The 21,430-nt window shown below is 59.4% G+C and overlaps 1 protein-coding gene across 1 annotated transcript; it reads left to right on the top strand.

The window, feature by feature from the left end:
* The first annotated feature begins 547 nt into the window (after positions 1-547).
* SLC9A1 (solute carrier family 9 member A1) lies at positions 548-19,737 on the top strand. Its single transcript, XM_085208642.1, has 12 exons — positions 548-979; positions 12,451-12,911; positions 14,160-14,410; positions 14,818-15,035; positions 15,368-15,570; positions 15,793-15,882; positions 16,251-16,321; positions 16,696-16,869; positions 16,980-17,094; positions 17,463-17,564; positions 17,860-17,929; positions 18,523-19,737. The coding sequence occupies exons 1-12, from the start codon at positions 652-654 to the stop codon at positions 18,843-18,845; spliced, it is 2,406 nt and encodes an 801-aa protein (XP_085064768.1). The 5' UTR covers positions 548-651; the 3' UTR covers positions 18,846-19,737.
* The last annotated feature ends 1,693 nt before the right edge of the window (positions 19,738-21,430 follow it).

The following is a 21,430-nucleotide window of genomic DNA, read 5'->3' as shown; positions in this document are numbered from 1 at the left end:
CCCCCTTTATCCTTTCACCCCTTACCTCCCCCCTTAAAGCTATACCCTGCTTTGCATCCCACCCTCACCTCCCACTCCCATTGCATCCCTTGCAGCTGCACACTGCATTTCAGCACACCCCACTTCACATCACGGCCCTCACCTCCCGTTCCCACTGCACCCCTTGCAGTTGCATGCTGCTTTCCAGCACCCCCCTTTGTCCTTTCCCCCCTTACCCCCCCTTAAAGCTGTACCCCGCTTTGCATTGCACCCCTCACCTCCCGTTCCCACTGCACCCCTTGCAGCTGCATGCTGCTTTCCAGCACCCCCCTTTGTCCTTTCACCCCTTACCCCCCCTTCAAGTTAAACCCTTCCTTCCACCCCCATTCCCACCGCACCCCACGCGGTCGCACCCTGCTTTTCAAAACCCCCCTTTAAAGCCGTACCCCCCCTTTCCCCCCCTTTCCCCCCGCTCCCGATGCCCCCCGTTTCACCCCGCCCCGCCTGGCTCTGCCCCCGCCCCCCCCCCGTTCCCTCCCAACGCTCGGCGTTCCGCCTCCGCCTCCTCCCCGCTCCCCCCCCGCCCCCCGGCCGCCCCGGGATGTACGGGCGCTCCGCCGCCGTCCCATCTCCTCGCGGCGTCTCTGCGGGGCGGCCCCGGCTCCCTCCGCCATGGGGGCCGCGGCCCTCCGAGCCCTTCCTTGGGCTCTATTGCTATTGCTGGGCCCGCTGCTTCCCGGCCAAGGTTTACAGGCCAACGCCACGCGTGTTTCCGAACCCACCTGGGAGCAACCGTGGGGAGAACCCGGGGGTATCACCGCCGCCCCCCCCGCCACGGCCCAGGAGGTTCACCCGCTGAACAAACAGCATCACAACCACTCGAGCGATGGGCATTCCAAACCCCGCAAAGCTTTCCCCGTGCTGGGCATCGATTATTCGCACGTCCGCATCCCCTTCGAGATCTCGCTCTGGATCCTGCTGGCCTGCCTGATGAAGATGGGTAGGGGCTGGGGGCTGGGGGGGGAGGGGGAGATGGGGGGGGTGTGGGGAGAGCAGCGGGCTGGGAGACCCCCGGGAGGGACCCTTAGGGTGTGCATGGAGTGGGTGCTGCGAGCATCTCGGCTGCACCCCCTCAGCTGTGACCCCTGAGACCCCCGATTGATTGCAGCCCTATGAGCACCCCAGTGGGATTGCCTGAGAACCGTACCTGCGACCCCATTGTGACCCTCCGAGCGCCCCATTGTGACTGAGTGCCCCATTGCAACCCCTTGAGCACCCAATTGCAACCCCAATGCAACCCCTGAGCATCCCACTTACAAACCCTGAGCCCCCCCATGCAGCCCCCCAGCCGCCCCAATGCAGCCTCCCAGGTGCCCCAATGCAGCCCCCCGAGCACCCCGCCTGCACCCCTGTCCTCTCAGGGCAGCCCCCCGGTGCATCCCCGTGCTGATCCCCCCGCACACCCCATACAAACCCCCCCTCCATCCCATGGCAGCAGTGGGCATCCCTCTCTCTCCCCACGACCTTGTGTTTGCCGCAGGCCTGGCAGCGGGCGCAGTGCCCCCCAACCCCACGGATGGTTCCAATGCCATCTAACAGCAGAGTCTCCCTGCACCCTGACTGGGAGCAACGTTTTAGTTTTGCTTTTTCCGCCGGTGAGGAGGAAGCTTTGTTCGGTGCTTTGTTTCCTTTCCAAACCACGCTGTGCCTTTTGTAACCTTGGAGAAATCCTTTCCAACAGCTCCGTGCTCCCCTTCCCTCCTATCCCTGCCTGCAGCAAAACCACCGGGCAGCTCAGCGGGGCTGGGGGTGACGGCTCAGGGCTGTGGGGCACAAAGTGGCCGTGGTTGCCTGAGTGTTTTCCAAGCTTTGATAGTGGGGAAATGGGAAATCCCAGAGTGGGATGCAGTGCAGCAGCCCCAGCTGAAAGCAGTGCCCAGCTCCAGGGGTTTGTTTCTCTGCGCCGTTACCTTCTCCAGGCTGGGAGAGGGTGAGCGGAGGGAGAGCAGCTCTGTATCCCCATGGTTTTTGCACCTCAATTCCCATCGGGTTTAAGAGCAGTGTTCCTCATGGAATGCTGTGACTTAATGGGAACAGTGCTTTGGGTGCTGAGTGTTCCAAACCCTGTGTGCATGGGAGACCCCCATGCACACCATGCCCAAACTGCCCTGCTGTACCCCACCCCGCTCCATGTGCACTGCCTGGTCAAACCCCATTTTCTGCACGCTTTATTTACAAGGAAAAGCATTCCAGCCTCAGCAGCTGAATGCATCTCTGGAAAGGAATAGAGCAGCACAACCAAGCAGGAGGTGCAGCTCCATCCTTCGTGGCTTAGGGTGCGTAAAGAGGAGCCGCACACCAGGAAATGCAGCCGTCAGATCCCCAAACCAGCGGCCTCTGCTCAGTGCTGGGGGCTGTGGCACTGCGTTGGCTGTCATCCTGCTCGGAAGGGAATGAGTGATGAAATCCGGAGTGTCTGTGCGGAAGCTGAAGGAGAAAGGAGGGGCCAAAAGCAAGGCTGTGAGCGACGCCGCAGCGTGGAGCCCGGCAGCTCGGGGAGCTCTTTCCCTTTGTGCAGCTGGGAAGTTGTTCCCGGTTACCAGCTGAGCCCGGTTCTTTTGCACTGAAAGCGTTATGCAAGGCTGGGATGGCGGGGTGCATTCCGGGAGGAGCCGCTTTGCAACTTTGCAAGGGTTCTTTTGGGGACAACGTCTCCCCTGGGGATGCTGAGGGAGCCCAGCCCATCCCTTGGCACGCCTGCACATCCAGCAGGGATCTGCAAGCAGCTCCCTCAAAGGGGGGAATGAATACAGTGTGGGCTGGGAATTAACAGCGTGGCTTTAATTGCAGCTCGGTGCCTCCCGTTGTCCACCTCTCCCAGCTATCCCAGCACTGCAGGAGCTTCCTGCAAAACCGTGTTCCTGCAAAAACCAGTGTTCCCCCCCGTGAACTGGGCTGGCAATGGGGCTCGGTGCAGGGGCATCCCAGAGGTTTGTGCTTTCTTTTTGCTGCTGGCTGGGGGGCACTCCTTTCGTCCTGTGGGCACGGCACTGATGTGTGACCGACGTGTGTCCCACAGGCCTGCGCTGCTTCTGCTTCCCCTCAACCCACGCGGAAGGGGAGGGTGCTGCTGAGCACCCGAGTGGTATTTTAAGGCTGTGTAGGAGAAGGAGGGGGTGAGGGACAGACGCAGCAGCGCCGTTCCTGCTCCCCCAGCTACAGGCTGGCAGCTCCCAGCACTGGCTGTGCTGGTGGAGGTGGAGCAGCATCAGCTGGAGCTGCTGGGAGCGCTGCAGCCAGACTTTGTCCCAGAACCGTCACGGCGCAGTTTGGGTTCGGTTATAAATGCTTTTCCTTTGCCAGGGGGAAGGGAAGGAAGGAGCCAGCAGTGTGCCAGCAGGCTGCAGTGTGGTCCCTTTGCTGGGGTGCCGTGGGCCGGGGCTGGTGGTCAGAGCTGTGCTGCTCAGCTCCCAGCTGTATGCTGCCAACCTTGGGGAGGAATCAGGCTCAGCTCCATCTCCGGAGCACCCCTCAGGCTCTGCCTTTTAGAACCACAGAGCACAGAGGTGCCGTTCCCATCCTGCGTGAGGTCTGATGGATGCCAGCCCTGCTGCGTCCCAGATCTCCGTGTCCCCTCAGCCCCACGTCAGGGAGCAGCCATGCCGCTGTGCCTTGCAGCGCAAACGGCTTCTGGGGATGTTATTTCCTGCAGAGTGCTGTGGGGTCCCTGCACGGCCCTGAGCTGTGCCGGCCTTTTGCTCATCGCTGCGTGCGAGACGTGAATTCGGAGCCCAGTGCAGCACTCAGGTTCTGCTTGGAGCCTGAAGTAATTACTGAGTCATTGCTCCGGTGTCTCTTCCCAGCTTTGCAGCGCTCGTTCTGTCCCTGTGTCTGAGGTCCCTGTGCCTCCCTGCAGCCACCACTGTCCCTGTGCAGGAAAACAGCAGCATACGCTCCGTATCAGCGTGGTGCAAAGCAATCCAGGCAGTGCATCCCTGCAGGGCAGAGAGGTGCGCGCTGCAGGGTGGCACGGGGCTGCCGTGGGGACACTGCTGCTGTCTGAGGAGGGGTGGGATGGAGGAATTCCCCAGGGATAGGAGCTGGGAGAGGCAGATCAGAGCGTAGAGGCTGCAGGTTGGGCTGCAGGTTGGGCTGCGTGCCCTCGCGATGCGCTGCTTCCATTGCCAAGGGACCATTTTTAGAGGCTGACAACTGCTGTCTGACAGCCAGAGCTGGGTGCTAGAGAGCCTGAGCGCTTCCCAAATGCCACCCCCTCTGGTTTTTCATGTGAGTGGGGGGGTGAGGTTTTGCTGGGGGTGCAAACGGTGGCACCTGGGGATGCTGCTGGGACAGCGATGCCACCTGCAGGGCTTGGGGAGGAGACGGTGAGAAGCAGCCAGGTGTGCTTCCCCAAAACCTCCATCACCGGGCTGGAAATGGGCCGTGGTGTTGAGCACAGCAGGGTGGAACAGCTGCAGGGCCTGAGTTCTGTGCTCTGAGTCCGTGGGACACTTTGATGTGGGATTCCCACATCCTTCAGGCTCCTCCAGGCTGCAGATACGGGGTGAGATCACCCCAAGCACAGCACACGTTCCCTTTGGTATCAGCTGGTGGCTGTTCCGTCGTTGGGAACAACAGGAAAGGATTTGGAAGCACTGATGCAGCTGGTGCTACAGAAGTGTAAAATTGTCGTGCTAATTAATTGAAACAGCCCCTGATTAATGCAGACTCGCTGTGTTCCCACTGCCTTACGGGGGAAGGATCCAAATGCTGTGCTTTGCCTTCACCCTCTGCTTTGCTGGCTCAGGAAGAGCAGCCATGGCAGTTAATTCTCCTTGCTCTGCCCGTTGCTGAAAGCTGAGCAAGAAAGCACCAAAAACTCGAGGGGAAGAAAGCTCCTCATCTGCAAGACGGGGCCAGACATTGCGTGGAACTGCTTCAGGGGCTGCCCTGGCTGCTGGGGCTGCACTGCTCTCAGAGCATCTTCTGTGTGCTGCTCTGCAGGCAGAGCTGTGGGTACTGAAAGAGGAAACTTGAAAGTAAGCAATGATGAATTGCTGCAGCTGCCTTGTAAACATCCGAGTTCTTTTTTTTTTTTTCTTTTGGGTCCCCAAGGCTTAATTTGTTCAAATGAAAGCTGAAATCCATCAGGAACACGCTGCCAAAGCTCTGAGCATCCCTACACAGCACCTATCCCTGCTTGTCAGGGCTGCTGTGGCTCTGCAATCTCGGCTGCAAAGTGCAGCAGTGGAGCTGAGAATTCAGGAGTTTCTTTGGCCACATGTTGGAGCTCAGTGCTGCTCGAGGCAGAGATTGCCATCTGTGCTGGGTGAGATCTCACTCATCCCTCTGACTTCCCTTTAGTTTTCTGGCATCTGTGTATTAATTGAGAGGTGGAAATTTCATCACTTTCTGTTCTGCTCTTTCCTCGGGCAGAGGAGCACACGTGTGCTTCTGCTTGGGAGCAAGGATGTGAAAAGCAGACCTTTGGTGGCACACACATGGCTGCACGTTGGATCACTGCTGCGCTGGGAGTGGAGCAGCTTTGCCCATTCCTGCTTTCCTTGCAGGGCTCCATTCCCATGGGATGGGTTTGGTGGGGACAGCGGTGACCAAAGGCTCAGCACGCTGCTGGGGGAGATCCCAGAGCAGGAGGTTGAAGAGGGCAAAGTTGTGATCAGAAGGGGACGGGTGCATCTCCGTGAGCTGCACAGTTGCAGTGCAATTGGCCCGGGGGGCATCTCCTGAGTTCCACGTAATGGATGATGGTGGCAGGGAAATAAATCCCCTCTCTCTGCTAAACCTGCAAGAGGCACCTTTGCAGAAGTGGGCTGGGCTCCCTTTGAACCTTTACAGCTGGCTTCTTCCAGTGCTTAGGAATCACAGCGTGCTGGATGTTTGGGGCAGGGCAGGAGGGAAGGAGGGCAGCTGGGAAGGAAAGGAAGGCAGCTCATGAGGAAGGAGAGCAAGAGGGAAGGAAGGAGGGCAGGTGGGAAGGAAGGAGGGCAGGTGGGAAGGAAGGAGGGCAGGTTGGCAGGAGAAGAAGGCAGCTTAAAAGGAAGGAAGGCAGGTCAGAAGAAAGGCAGCTCCTCGCCCTGGCGCTGCAGGTCGGGTGGCACAGAGGGCAGAGCGCTGTGCCTCTGGCTGTGCCGTGCCTCAGTTTCCCCGGGGAGCTCCTGTCAGGAAGCACTGATGCAGGCTGACTCTCCCAGCTCACTGCTGTCGTGTGCTGCAAATTACATCGCTTTGTTTCGGCCGCCCAAGCCCGGTAGTAATCAGGGCAATATTGTGGCCACATCCTCCCTGCGATCGCAGAGGGCACCAGCAGGTTATTTCCTGAAAGGCTTTTGTTTGTCCTTCCTGCCCCTGTTCCTGCGAGGAAATCTGCCCTTCCTGGGAAAGGTAACTGGCATGCAGGGCTTTGCCCATGGTGCTCACCTTGGGGTGCCCTGGGATTCACTCCCGAGGCTCCGAAGGCTCCAGGAGCCATTTGTTCAGTGCTGCAATGTGTGCAGCAGTGTGGTTTTAGGCATCTCCTGCTCTGGAGCAATGTGAAGCTTTGGCTTTGTCCCGCAAGTGGATACAGTGCAGATGGGGAAATGGTTGGAATGGGTGCACCTCTTTTCCAACCTTGGAGGTGGTGCTGGCAGTGGTGCTGCACTGCCCTGAGCCCTCCCAACCCAGCCATTTGTGCCATCCTGTGCATCGCAGCAGCTGAAGAACTGTGGGCAAAGCAGAGCTGTGAGCAGTCCTGCTTAGCTCCCAGCCCTGCTCCGTGGGGCTGGAGCCGTTTTTGGAGCCCTTCTTCTATGAAAGCCATCTTAAAAAGCTCAAGTGCTGCTGCTGGAACCTTCCTGATGCAAAGTCCCATCCCAGCAGCGCTGTGTGAGGCACTGCATGGAGCTGCTGCAAAGGCATCCTGCAGTCGTGCCGATCACAGCCGCAATCCAGGAGTGGCTCTGGAATGTGCCTGGGAGAGGAATGCGGTCATTGAGTCAACAGGTTTGCAGTTCCTGGAGTTACTGGGGCTTTCCAGCAGCCAGCTTGGCACGTGATGCATTTACAGCATCCCAAACCCTTCCTTGGCCCCTTGCTCCAGCTCTGTACAGCAATCCCAGCCCTGCTGCTTGGAGTCCTCGTGTTTTCTGCCCTGCAGGCAACTCTGGAGCAGTCAGGTGCTGCTCCAGGGCTCCGTGGGGTTCTCCTTTCGAGGTGCTGCACTGGGGGATGTGTGTTAGCAGGGAGGTTCTGCTGCTGGGTGGGCAGCTGGGCTGGACGATCTCAGAGCTCTCTTCCGCCCTCGGTGATTCTGCGATTCGTAGCCAACAGATCTTCCTTACAATCTGCTTTCCTTGCAGTGTCCTTGGCTTTTCTGCCGGTTTGAAGGAGCGTTATCTAAGCGTAGGGCTGGAAACTGGGAGCTGTGGAGCCGCTCGCACGCTGTTCGCTGGGGGACACGGGCAAGTGCATTTAATGCCCTTTGTTTCTTCATTCCTCTTTACAGCCAGGAGGAAATTAATACTGGCTCTGTAAAAGACTCCCAGTTGATCTGTTAATTTCTTGTGAGTGCTTTGGAGATAAAACCAGGGGACGAGCCTTTTGTTGCATCGCCTCTCCCTGCCCTCCAAAGAACTCACAGGGCTCCTGCCTGCGGATTGCCACGCTGGTGCTTTGCTGCAGGGATGCTTTTTGCTGGTACAGTGGTACGGTTCCCCCTGCGCTGCCCGTGTGCTGCAGCAGAGCTCAGCTGGGGCATGGCTGGAAGGTGATGGGGACCGTCCTGTCCCCTCCTGGAGGCCAGCTCTGCCCCATGCTGGCTTCTTTGAGCACTGTGTGCTGCTCACACGCGGTGGTTGGGCTGAGCCATGCCGAGCGATGCGGCAGGAGCAGCACTGGGTTCCTCCCTGCTGCAGGACTCCTGCATGGCTGTGGTTTGCTGCTCAGCGCAGTGGGGCACAGCATTTCATTTCAGCTCATCCTGGTTAATTAGCCAAGGGGAAGCGCTGGGGTTGAGCAGGTTTTAATTGGGATGAGGGCACCCTGAGTTTTCCAGCAGGAAATTCTCCTGGGCTCCAGAGCCTGCGGACGTGGGGAGGCTCAACCACGGATCCGTGCACCTCGTTATGGCTGTTCTGTGCTTTGCATCAGCTTGTTTGTCAGCACAGAGCAGCCCTGGCAGGCAGACGTGCCCGCTGCCTGCAGATGATTCACAGCTCTCCGGTGTGCCAGGGACTGTTGCATCCTCCTCCTGTTTTGCAGCACTGCAGCAGTGCTGTTGGGGTCCCAGGGCAGCGGTGTTCATTTGGCAGCACTGCAGTGCTGCATCCTCACTCCTGCAGGGCTCTGTGCACAGGGAATGGAGCTTTGCCCGAGGCAAAGGAGGAGATGGAGCCGCAACGATTTGCTCCAGATCAAACAAAGAGTTGTGCTCGAACCTCGTTATTTTCTCACTGCTAATTAGGAAGAAAAGCCAAGGAATGGGAACATATTTAATTGATGCTGCTTTTGGTGACTCGGGGCTCTGCACGGAGCAGGGCAGCATCCGTGTGCACCAACACAGCCCCAGCCCCTTGGTGCCACCCTACCAGTCCCATGGCTGTCAGTAGCCATTAAGACCCGTTGCTATTTGCCAGAGATACAGCCCTTATTATTTTTCAGAGCTGATTTCCCACTCTTATTGCCCTCAAACGGAGCTCAATCGTTGTTTGCCCCGCACTGAATCACCCCTTGTTCCCCTTCCCTGCCCCTCATGCTGCAAACAAATGAATGGAGGGCGGTTTGGATAGGAGAGCTGTGGCTGCCTGGCACAGCCCTGTGCACCCAGCCCTGTGTGGGAAGGTGACCGACCCCAGGCTGCTGCTGTGCAGGAGATAAGAACAGTGCTGATAGCTCTGGGACGGCCCCAGTGAGCCCAGACCTGAAAGGCATAAAGCAACAAGCAGACACTGCCAGGTACAGCTCAGCCCAACCTCCTCCCCCACCACCTCTCCTTGTGCAGCACAGCATCTCTTGCTCTGAGGTGCAGATTTTGGGGTCACCAGAGAGGGAAGGCTGAGCAGCACCCTGGGCAGCTGGAGAGCTGTCCCAGCCCCACTTCTGTCCCCCTTTTCCCCCAGCAGGACCCATCCAGCTCCGTTCCCCAGGCCCAGCAGTGCCCCAGTGCTGAGGCTGTGCTGCCTGGTGCTCTGTCTGTGGCACCCAGAAGGGTTCGTGTGGCTTTCAGAGGGGCCCTGCTGGTGCTGAGCCACATGTGCCCCTACAGCCTGCACTCTCTGCAGTGTCCTTGAGAAGGGCAGCCCTGCAGGGCAGACATGAGGGCTCAGCTCCTTCCAAACATGGGTGATTTTTAGGTGTTGGGGGGTTCTGTGGCTCCGTCTCGAGCACAGCCCCAGGGGTTGGAGCAGAGAAGTGCATAAAAGCTTCCCTGCTTTTTCTTTCACCGTAAATGCTCTTGGAAAGTGTTTGATTAAAATGTTATTAAAACGTTCTTTTCGTGCTGCTCAGGGAGAGGTCTTTACATCCACCAAGTGCTGCCAGAGCGATGACTAAGCTGACCTTGGGTCCCATGCTGGAGAGCTGCACTGCAGCGCCGGGGCGATGGAGGGGGGGGAGAAGTCTGGATGGGTGGGATGGGGCTGTGCAGGGAGGCAGATGGCTGCACCCCAATGGGCATGCAGTGCCTGTGGCCTCAGGAGATTTCCAAATGGCTGGGAGCAGCATGGGGCAATCAGATCTCCTCTTTGAGCTGCATGCCTCCCTGTTCCATCATCAGATCTCCTCATCTAGATGCATCCCTCCCTGTTCCATCATCAGATCTCCTCTTTGAGCTGCATCCCTCCCTGTTCCATCATCAGATCTCCTCTTTGAGCTGCATCCCTCCCTGTTCCATCATCAGATCTCCTCTTTGAGCTGCATCCCTCCCTGTTCCATCATCAGATCTCCTCTTTGAGCTGCATCCCTCCCTGTTCCATCATCAGATCTCCTCTTTGAGCTGCATCCCTCCCTGTTCCATCATCAGATCTCCTCTTTGAGCTGCATCCCTCCCTGTTCCATCATCAGATCTCCTCTTTGAGCTGCATCCCTCCCTGTTCCATCCCTCTGTCCTCAAATCCTGACCCTCTGTATCCTTCCCATCTGCAGCTTGGGCAGAAGGCAGCTCAGATGTGGCACGTTTGGGGTCAGGAGGCAGAGAAGGAGCACACGCCATGGGATGGAGCTTACGTAGCATGGGGCACAGCTTCCAACCCATCCATAACCCAGCCGTAGCTGAGGAAGGCCAGAACAGTGTGTAGGTTGGAGCCTGTCCAGGGTGGCTGGGTTGGGAGTAAATGTTTACACGGCCTCACATCCATCAGCGTTGAGGGCCTGGGGAAAGGCAGCCAGGTCCTGTTTATCAGCACACGGGTGGACCTCCTGGAGCTCTCACTTGTGGCAGCTCAGCCATCAGCATTCACCTCTCTGTGCCTGGGGACCCACGGAGGCTCACCGTGATGGGGCTGAGCCTGATGGCCTCTTTGAGCATCCACAGCCTCTGAGCAGCAGCAGGGGGAAGGCTCCCTGCACCAGCAGCTCTGCAGGGCAGGAGTTGTGTTCTTGTGCTGGGATTGAAGCAGCCCCATGCAAATGTTTGGAGACCAAAACGAAGTCACCCAGTGCTGAGGAGCCGCAGGGCAAACTCCTCTGCAGCGCAGGCGATGCCTCAAAACAGCCCCAAATCTCCACAACAGTGATTTCACCCCCTTTGGAGCTTGAGCTGCACTTGACCTTGGCTAGCATGAAGGCTGCAGAGCCGGTCCCACCGCCCTGCCCTGCCCCAAACCTCAGCCTGCACTGCAGCCCCGTGCTCACCATGCAGCCAGACTGAACCCATTAGCTTGCACATTTCCTTGTTTGCTCTCAGGGTTGCTGTTTACCCAACCGTTCTTGCTCACACACAGTGTTTGATAGCAGAGGAGCTGCCTCCACGGAATCAAAGGCATGATTAACATGCAGCCTGTGCGAGTGTATTTTTAGGGACCTGAAGCACCAAATCCACATCAGTGCACGAATGTTCCAGTTTGATGGGATCTCGGGGCCCGTGGGGAAGAAGTGAGAGATGCTTAATTGTCAGCATTTGTGTTTTATTCATGATGGGATGTGCTCAGTGTGTGAGCACCGGTGAGCTGCAGGCTTCATGCTGCTGGTGTGGCTTTCCATCTGATTGTGGCCAGGGCTGGCTTGTGCTGAGGTGTGTGCCTCTGAGTGCCGTTTGCAATGAGCTGTGCTAGGGGAAGGGATTATCACGCACCGTGCTGCTGCACCTCACGTCTGTGGCACCTGCAGAGATGGTGGGATCGTGGAGCACCTCCTGATGGGGACGGGCTGAGAGCCCTGGGGCTGTTCCCTGCAGAAAGGAAGGATCTGAGCAGCACTGACTGATATCTGAAGGGTGGGAGTGAGGAGGATGAGGCCAGGCTCTGTCCAGTGGTACAGAGGATGCTCTCCTGCATGATGTGCTATAGGGAACCTGCTCTGGGGGACTGCTCCTCTGCCATCCCTGGGCTTTGCTCTGGCAGCACTGCTGCAGCAACGCCAGCACAGAAGGCAGGCTCCTTACCCCTCATCACAGCACCTGAGACCTTCCAGAGCCACCAGAGCCCCATGAGGCCATGCCAGACCCGTCCAGGCTGTGAGGATCCCTGCAGAGGAGCAGTCGGAGCTCTGCTCCATCCTCGGATCCGGCAGCTGACTCAGTGCTGGGCACAGGGGGAGGCGTTTTGCTTTCCAGACATGTTTGTGCTGCACCAGAGGAGGGAGGGACGAGCTGGCAGTGTGATGGTGCAGAGCCGCCCGCGTCGCCGCCGAGGGTTTGAGTCCACACCGTGCAGATGGCACGGCCAGAAGGAATGATGGAACACGGTGTCAGCGGTGCCTGATGGGAAACCCATCCCTTTGCCAGGGAACAAATGTGCCTCGCTTCAAAGTCATCGTTATAAATCCTGGGAGACAATCCAGGGAAGCCCTCCCTGTCCCTGCAGCCCCCTGGCAGGGGTGGGGTGTAAGGGGTTGCGTGGACCCGGGGGCTGCAATGACGCCGAGGCATCCTAAGGGATGGGACGTTGCCATGGGGCACAGTGTGAGCCCCGCGTGGGTCTGACGGGAGGTAAACGCAGCACCTACGTGTGCTGGGAATGAGTAACTCTGTTGGGAAGAGCTGGAGCCAGCAGCAGCTTGTGTGAGCACTGTGCGTGCTGCCAGCACTGGCACGGGGCTGGGGGTCCACTGAGCCCCCCCTGGGCTCTGCGCTGCGAGGACGGGCAGTGGTACTGTATGTCAGCCCAGCTTCCACTTCCCAGCTTGGGAGCACGGGGTAGAAAGGGGAACTGAGGCAAGCAGCAGGTTCTCAAGGCCGCGGCGAGGGCTGGGAGCGGTCCCTCCTTCCCACATCCTCCGTTCCCGTAGCCAACGTGTGCTCTGCTCTCTCCTCTCCAGGCTTCCACGTGATGTCCTCGGTGTCCAAAGTGGTTCCCGAGAGCTGCCTGCTCATCGTGGTGGGCCTTCTGGTCGGCGGGCTCATTAAAGCGGTGGGCGAAAAGCCCCCCATCCTTAAATCAGACATCTTCTTCCTCTTCCTTCTCCCTCCCATCATTTTGGACGCCGGCTATTTCCTCCCCTTGCGACAGTTCACGGAGAACCTGGGCACCATCCTCATCTTCGCCGTGGTGGGGACGCTGTGGAATGCCTTTTTCCTGGGGGGGCTGATGTATGCCGTGTGCCAGATCGGCGGCAGCGGCCTCAACCACATCGGCCTGCTGGCCAACCTGCTCTTCGGCAGCATCATCTCGGCCGTGGACCCGGTGGCCGTGCTGGCTGTCTTTGAGGAGATCCACATCAACGAGCTGCTGCACATCCTGGTCTTTGGGGAGTCCCTGCTGAACGACGCCGTCACGGTGGTGAGCGGAGCTGTCGGGGTTTGCTTTGGGGTGGCACCAGGGCTGCTTCCGTCCATCTGTGGGATGCTGCTGGCACAGGCTGGGTGCTGTGGGCTGCAGGGCTGCAGTGCTGCGCTTGCTTCTGAACTTCTGCAGGTGCAGAGCTAAATATAGCAGCTGAAAACACTGCAGAGGTGCTTTGAGGTGATGTGCTTCACTTGACGGGTTGGGAAGGCCAAGAGCATGTGCTCAGAGCTCTGCTGCATCTCAGGGAGGGTTGCGGAGCTTTGCTGGCTCACTCTGCCCCCCAGCCCCATCCCACAGGGATGGGGGGACGCTGCTTCCTGACCCCAGTGCTGAGGTCCTGCTGCTCACCCAGCAAAAGCAATGGGGAGCACAGAGGATCCGTGCTGTTTCCAAAGGACAGCTGTGTCCAGGTGCTGGCATGGCTGTCATCCTCCTCCCTGCAGTGCTGACCTCCACATTTACTCCCAGCCCACTGCTTTTTCCTGGCTCTGCTCCCACGCCCCATCTGCTCTGCTCAGCATGCTGCAGAGGGTGAGGAGGAACGTGCTGTCCCAGCACAGGGCTTTTCCCAGGAGCTTTTCTCCCTTTTTGCCCTGGGCTGTGTCCTCGCTCCCATCCCTAAGGAATACTTTTGCCTTCTGCTCTCCCATCTGTCCCAGCCCGGGCCCCAGGAACCAGCTCTGGCACGCTGGGTCTGGCACCCTGCCCTCCCCCTGCTCCGAGTACCCTGCAGGATGCTCCGAAGTCAGATTCCCCTTCCTGCTTTAAAATCTCTCCAGTAAACACATCCAGAAGTGAGAGATGCAGCCCGGGGTGGGCTCCTTGCAAGGCTGCCCTGTCAGCTACAAAGCAGCATGAAGGTTTGGGCTGTGCTCTGTGCTGAGCAGGGGCAGCTGTTGCCTTTTCTCCCCACGTGGCTGTTGGGTGTCCTTATTTATCCACTGGGAAGCGGGAACGATCTCTTGCTGGGTCATCCTTGCCTGGAGCCCCTCCAGGGACGGCAGCTGGGACTGTAGTGGAGAACAGAGCTGTCCTGGATGTGTGTCCAGCTGTGTGACAGCAAAGCACCGCCAGCTTCTTCTGCTGGCTGGAGCACAGGATGCAGCTCTGTGTGATGCGGCCAGGCTCCCTTGGGCGTCTGCATGCATCCCTGCTACGCTCTCCTAAGGATGGTCCCTAAACAGAGCTCTGAGGTGAGGGGATCTCCTCAGTTTGAAACCCCTTCTCCCTTCTCATTCCCAGGTCCTCTACCACCTTTTTGAGGAGTTTGCCAACTTTGAGCAAGTGACCATTATCGATATCATCCTTGGCTTCCTCAGCTTCTTCGTGGTGTCTCTGGGCGGCGTCTTCGTGGGCGTCATTTATGGGCTGATTGCTGCCTTCACGTCCCGCTTCACCTCCAACATCCGCGTCATCGAGCCCCTCTTCGTCTTCCTCTACAGCTACATGGCCTACCTCTCTGCGGAGCTCTTCCACCTCTCCGGCATCATGGCGTGAGTTGGGTGCGGGGGGATGAGGTGCCCTCCTACCCCAGGACCCCACTTTTGGGGGATTTGCTCTCCGTAGCAGTCCCAGCGTGGCCAGAGCACGCCTGATGAGGGCCGGGGCTGTGTTTGGGCACGAAGGCAGCGGGGAGAGAGTCTCACTTGGGCTGACCCACAGATCCCAAACCACTGACGGCCCATTTCCCACTCCTTCAGGCCCGTGGTGGCAGCAGGGCCTGCTGAGTGCTCACAATGCGTTGGGTTTGTGCTGCCTGCTTCCAATGCTGCCCAACCAGGGGGGAGGAAAATCCTTACGTTGCCCTTCCTGGATCCCTGGCATCTCACAAGCCTCGTGCTGCAGGGCCATGGCTTGGGGCTGCCTCCACGGCTGCTGAGTGCCCCCTCCTTGCCCCTAGGCTCATCGCCTCCGGCGTCGTCATGCGGCCCTATGTGGAAGCCAACATCTCCCACAAGTCCCACACCACCATCAAGTATTTCCTCAAGATGTGGAGCAGCGTGAGCGAGACCCTCATCTTCATCTTCCTGGGTGTCTCCACCGTGGCTGGCCAGCACTACTGGAACTGGACCTTCGTCATCAGCACGCTGCTCTTCTGCCTCATCGCGAGGGTTTTGGGTGAGCCCTTGATGTGGTGGCAGTCCCCGGGGCTGCTCCTGGGTTGTGGGCTCCTCTCGGGGCTCCTCTCAGGTCCCAATTTGCCTTGCTGGGAAGACTGGAGTCGACTGGGTAGCACTGCTCCACAGCGGGCATTGGACTTTGCTTGTGGTTGGCTTTATGGGAAGATGGGGGTGAGGCCACGTTTGTGCTGGGCAGGGGGTTGGGATGAGCGTGCACCCAAGGGTCCGAGGAGCATATCCCTCGTGTTAAAGGGTGCAGCACTGCTCTGGGCTCTGGGGGGGTTTCTTCAGGTCTGGGGGCTTCCTTCACCATCTCTGTGCGCTCCCCAGGCGTCCTGGTCCTCACCTGGTTCATCAACAAGTTCCGAATCGTGAAGCTGACACCAAAGGATCAGTTCATCATTGCCTACGGGGGCCTGCGGGGAGCCATCGCCTTCTCCCTCTGTTACCTCCTCGACTACGAGCACTTTAACATGAGGGACATGTTCCTCACGGCCATCATCACCGTCATCTTCTTCACTGTCTTCGTGCAGGTCGGTGGCAAGTGGGTCCAGAGGGGTAGAGAGCCTTGTGGGGGTGTGGAAATGATGAAAGCAAGGAGCTGCCGCTCATAGAATCAGACAATCGTGGGAGGGCTGAGGTTGGAGGTGAGCTTGAAGCCCACCCAGCCTCAACCCCACGCCCCGGGCTGGTTGCCGGTTGCTTCCCACCCCATCCATCTGCCCACGGTCTGACCCTCCTGCCCCCCTCCCCAGGGCATGACCATCCGGCCCCTGGTGGATCTGCTGGCCGTGAAGAAGAAGCAGGAGACGAAGCGCTCCATCAACGAGGAGATCCACACGCAGGTAACGCCGCGTTCCCAGCCCTTGGCACGCGTCCCTTCGCTGCCTTAGCCCTCTTCTTTCTCTGCTTCTGCCACCTCCACCGCTGTACCCAGGCGGGTGCACGGAGCGGGAGCTGCCCCTAAATGGTGCCCAAGGTAAGGGGGGACGGAGCGAGGGCTCTCCCCTTCTGTGTCGTCCGATGCCCGCTCCGACCCACACCTCCCCTCTCTGCCTGAGCTGCGTAGGACCGCCCGCCCTCCCGAGGCCCCCCCGGACCCACAGCCCTGATGTCACACCCCGCTGAGTGCCGTCACCCCGTGTCAGTGTGGGGTAGGGGGAGGAGAGGCAGCAGCCCATCAGCTGCCCGTGCCCTGCGCCTTCTCTTACAGTTCCTGGATCACCTTCTGACGGGGATCGAGGATATCTGCGGTCACTACGGGCATCACCACTGGAAAGACAAGTGAGGAGGGTGGTTTGGTGGGACCTGTGGGTGAGATGGGAACGGGGTTGAGTTGCCGACTGGCGACCCAGGGCTGGGGTTTTCCTTAGGCCGCGGAAGCCACGTGGGCTCCCCCCAGTGAATCACAGTGCTGGGCTGAGCGTGAGCGAGGTGTGGGGCTGCACCGCTTTGCCACGCTGCGTGCAAAGGGGGGGAATTCCTGCAGGATGCCCCAGAGCAGCTCAAGGCTGTGAGCTGTGGGGTCTGCCTGGCTCCGGGGGGGGTCCCAAGCTGCAACCTACACCTGGGGGAGACGGTCTGTAGAGGGGTGGGTGTGCTGGGGCAGGGCTGATGTGATGTACTACCTCTCCTTCTTTCCCCGCATTGTTGGGAAGGCTGAATCGCTTCAACAAGAAGTACGTGAAGAAGTGCCTGATAGCAGGAGAGCGCTCCAAGGAGCCGCAGCTCATTGCTTTCTATCACAAGATGGAGATGAAGCAGGCAATCGAGCTGGTGGAGAGTGGGGGCTTGGGCAAGATCCCCTCCACCATCTCCGCTGTCTCCATCCAGTGAGTTCCCAGCCTCCCTGTGCTGCCCGGTGGTGGCCGTGGGGCAAGCAGCCCTTCAGCTCTGCCATGTGCTGTGGCACCGTGACTCTGAGTGCTGTCTGTCCATGCAGGAACATCAGCCCCAAAACCCTCCCTGTGGAACGCGTCATCCCGACCCTGTCCAAAGACAAGGAGGAGGAAATCCGGAAGATCCTCCGCAGCAACCTGCAGAAAACCAGGCAGAGGGTGAGGCGAGCCCCGTGCTGTGCCCTCGCCCCGCGTTCCCCCTTTGTTTCCCTGGGGTGGCCCTCAATCTGCAGCCCTCAGCGCCAGCTGTGCCCCTCTGCCCATCCTCAGCTCGGCCCCATGTGTTCCCAGTCTCTGTTCCCTCCCCAAGAGACACTGGGATGTGCTGAGGGGAGGCTGGCCTGTTGGCTGAGCCCTTCCTGGGCTGTGGTGGGTGAGATGAGACATCCCACGGGATGAAGCACAAGGGAATGGACGTGCTCTGCCCACGGGCAGCTGTGTCATCCCATCTCCAAAGGGGACGGTGCCGTGACCTCCCTTTGCCTTCCCATTTTTCACCCATCTCCTTTTCTTGGGTGTTTTCACAGCTGCGATCCTACAACCGGCACACGCTGGTGGCTGACCCCTACGAGGAAGCCTGGAACCAAATGCTCCTGAGGAGGCAGAAAATCCGGCAGGCTGATCGCCAGGTCAGGGGATGCTGGTGAGGGACGGGGCGGGATGGAGGTGGATGGGGCTTCCAGCTGGGAAGGGCACCGCTGTCCTGCATGGGGTCCACTGTAGCTTCCCTGCCCTCTGGTGATTGCAGCGTGAAGGCAGATGCAGAACAAGTCCTTGCAGCATGGCTGGGAGGATACATCTACCCTCTGCATCCCACTGCTGCTTCTCGCTCATCCCTGAGACTCAGGATCAATTCCCCACTTCCCCGGGGCCGTTTGGCTGCAGGCAGTCCCTCATGCTGCTTTCCCTGTGTTCTGGTTGCAGAATGCCTACCTGACAGTGCCAGCTAACAAGATTGATTCTCCCACCATGTCCCGGGCTCGCATTGGCTCAGGTAGGGTGGGATGGAGCTGGGGGGACACGCAGGTCTTGGCGTCGTGCTGAGCATCACTGGGTGTGCAGCCACTCAGGGGTCGTGCTGTCCTGTATCCCTGTGCTGTCCTCTGTCCCCTGCGCTGTCCCACGTCCCTCCTACTGTCCTCTGTCCCCTCCGTTGTCCCGACTTCTGCTGTCCCGTGTTCCCTCTGCTGTCCTGTGTCCCTTCTGTTGTCCTGCGTCCTCTCTGCTGTCCCGCATCCCCTCTTCTCTGCCCCGTGCATCCTTGGGGACAGCAGCTAGGCGGCAGGAGAGGAACCCGAGCAGAAGCAGCTCAGCGTCGCTGCTTGCTGGAGCCGGGTTTGCTCAGCAGAGGGCGGCTTCGCCCCTCGCAATCCGTGCAAGCAGAGCTGGGCTGGCCGGTGCCTTCCAAACGGGACGCGCAGCTCAGAAAAAGGCTTCTAAAGTCAGAGCGAGCCCGGGGGGTGCAGACCTCAAAGACCTGCAGTGCATTAGCTGAGGGTCCCCGGGACCCCTTTCCTGCTGGCACTCCCCAGGCCGACCCGATTTACCCAGAGCTACGTTCTGCCTGACTCCTCTCTGCCCCCCCAGACCCACTGGCCTACGAACCCAAGCCGGACTCGGAGAACCTCCCCATCATCACCATCGACCCGGCCTCCCCGCAGTCCCCGGAGTCGGTGGACCTGCCCAACGAGGTGCCCAAGGGCTGCGGTGGCCTGCCTCCCTCCCCCGAGGAGGATGAGGAGGGGTTGGTGATGCGGCCCAAGGAGCCTTCCTCCCCTGGCACCGACGACGTCTTCACGCCGGGGACCAGCGACAGCCCCAGCAGCCAGAGGATGCTGCGGTGTCTGAGCGACCCGGGGCCGCGGCAGGAGCCGGAGGAGGGGGAGCCCTTCATCCCCAAGGGGCAGTAGTGCGGGGCTGCCCCTTCCTTCCTCTGGTTTCTCTCCCTCTTCGTTTTCTTTCTTTGCTCCCCCACACTTTCGGGTTCCTCTATCACTACACGCCGGGTTTGGGAAGGGGGGACCGTCCTGGATGGATGGGAGCTGTGGGGACAGCTGTGCCCTGCGAGCCGTGGACCGGCTGAGGAGCAGGATGGAGCCCTGGGTGGGGGACGCCCGGCCCTGGGGTGAGGACGCTCCCTGGGCTCCAGGACTGGCAGAGCTGCACGGGGCTGTGCTGGAGGCGACCCCAACCCACAGTGACCCCGTGGGACGGCGCTGGGCTGTGGCTGCAGAACTGGGGGCACCCGCGGGGCTGCACGGCTTCGCATCTCCCTTTGCTTGCTGCATCCGCACCCCCTGAGCCCAGGGGTGCAGCTCACGGAGGTGGGGGCCCGGATCCGCATCTCCCCCTCCACGGCTGCGTTCCCCGCGGGGCCACCCACCCCAGTGCTGCATTCACACCGGGTCTTGCTCAATAAATACCCCGTAGCCATGCGGGGGTCCCCGCTCCCCTCGCGCCCTGCAAAACCTGGGCCTCTCTGTCCCTCCTGGATGCCGAGCACCCCCAGCCCCGTGCATGTCCCCTCCTTAAACCCCACATGGGGGTGGAAGCAGCGCTGCTCCTTAACCAAAGACAGCCCCGGGTTCGGCGCAGCACGCAGATTGTATTTCCCATGCGCCGTCCCGCCGGCGTGCATCGTGCCCTGCTTCCAGGGGGGAGAGAGAAGCAGTGACAATTCTCTTGTATAGAAAGGAAAAAAAAAAAAAAACAACAACAGAAACGCCACATATGTAAAGAGATTCTTTTTTTTTTTTTTTTTTTTTTTTTCATGACTATTCTAATAAATTAATGTTAATTTGTCGTGTCGTCTGGGTGGGTTTTTTGCCCGGACCCCCACGCTCCTCCTGTGTCTCGAGGGCTGCGTTGTTGGCACTCGCATCCCAAACCTGTTCCCAGATTGCTGCCCTGCTCTGGGTGGGGAGGGGGGTCATTTATATTGCCAGTGTTGCTCCTTTTTTATTTTTTTAACAACTGAACAACTGGGAGAGGGAAGTGTGTGGCGTTGTGCTGTGGATGTGTCAGCCGCCCAGTCAGGCTGGTCCCTGCCTGAGCTGTGCTTCGTGCAGGAGAGGGGGGAATGCTCCAGGCCAGGATGGTGGAAAGCCAGCATGGCTATGGGGACACCAGGATGGGTATGGGGATACCAACATTGCCATGGGGACACCAGCATGGCTATGGGGACACCATCCATACCAGGATGGATATGGGGATACCAACATTGCCATGGGGACACCAGCATGGCTATGGGGACACCATCCATACCAGGATGGGTATGGGGATACCAACATTGCCATGGGGACACCAGCATGGCTATGGGGACACCAGCGTTGCCAAGGGGACACCAGCTATGAGGACACCAGCATGGCCATAGGAACACCAGCGCAGCCATGGGGAGACCAGTACAGCCATGGGGACACCAACACAGCTATAGGGACACCAGCAGGCCATGGGGATACCAGTACAGCTATGGGGACACTAGCATGGCTATGGGGACACCAGCACAGCTATGGGGATACCAACATTGCCATGGGGACACCAGCATGGCTATGGGGACACCAGGATGGCTATGGGGACACCAGCTATAGGGACACCACCATGGCTGTAGGAACACCAGCACAGCTATGGGGACACCAGTACAGCCACAGGGACACCAACACAGCTATAGGGACACGAGCATGGCCATAGGGACACCAACACACTATGGGGACACCGGTATAGCCATGGGGACACCAACACAGCTATAGGGACACCAGCATGGCCATAGGGACACCAACACACTATGGGGACACCGGTATAGCCATGGGGACACCAACACAGCTATAGGGACACCAGCAGGCCATGGGGATACCAGTACAGCTATGGGGACCCCAGAATTGCCATGGGGACACCAGTGTAGCCATGGGGACACCACCATGGCCGTAGGAACAACAACACAGCTATGGGGACACCAACACAGCCATGGGGACACCAACACAACAGTGGGGATCCCATCATGGCCAAGGGGACACCAGCATGGCCATTGTTCAGGGTAAGGCATCAGGGTGTCCTCTGCTCCCCCCCGGTGCCGTGAGCCAAAGGTGAACTCACAACAGATGCCCTTTACCTGGATGGACATCGGGGACGATTTCTCCATCCCCCACAGCTCTCGGGGCTGCACCAGCCCTGAGCCCAAAGCCCACAGCCTGCAGGGTGCACACACCCTCCCACCCGCAGGGAAGAAGCCCCGGGGAGCAGAGCCCCTCTCTTCAAAGCAGCCACCGCCAGAGCTGCAAATTAAAGCTGTGATTCAAGCAGGCCGTGACTCACGCGTTTGCCATCCCATAAGCTCATAATGGCTGGCGTTGCTCATCTGCTTCAAATACCTGAAGCTCCAGGTCCGTCCCCCCCATGCCCTCAGGATGGGTTCGGCCCCCTGTGCGTCCCATAGCTGTGGCTTTGGGTGCTGTGGGTGCTTGGGGACCCCAGCAGCGCCAGCCCAGCCTGGCAGCACCGA

This window comes from Meleagris gallopavo, chromosome 25, assembly GCF_905368555.1.
Source record: "Meleagris gallopavo chromosome 25, MGAL_WU_HG_1.1, whole genome shotgun sequence".
NCBI classification, from domain to species: Eukaryota; Metazoa; Chordata; class Aves; order Galliformes; family Phasianidae; genus Meleagris; species Meleagris gallopavo.
This window is presented reverse-complemented; position numbering and strand designations above follow the sequence as displayed.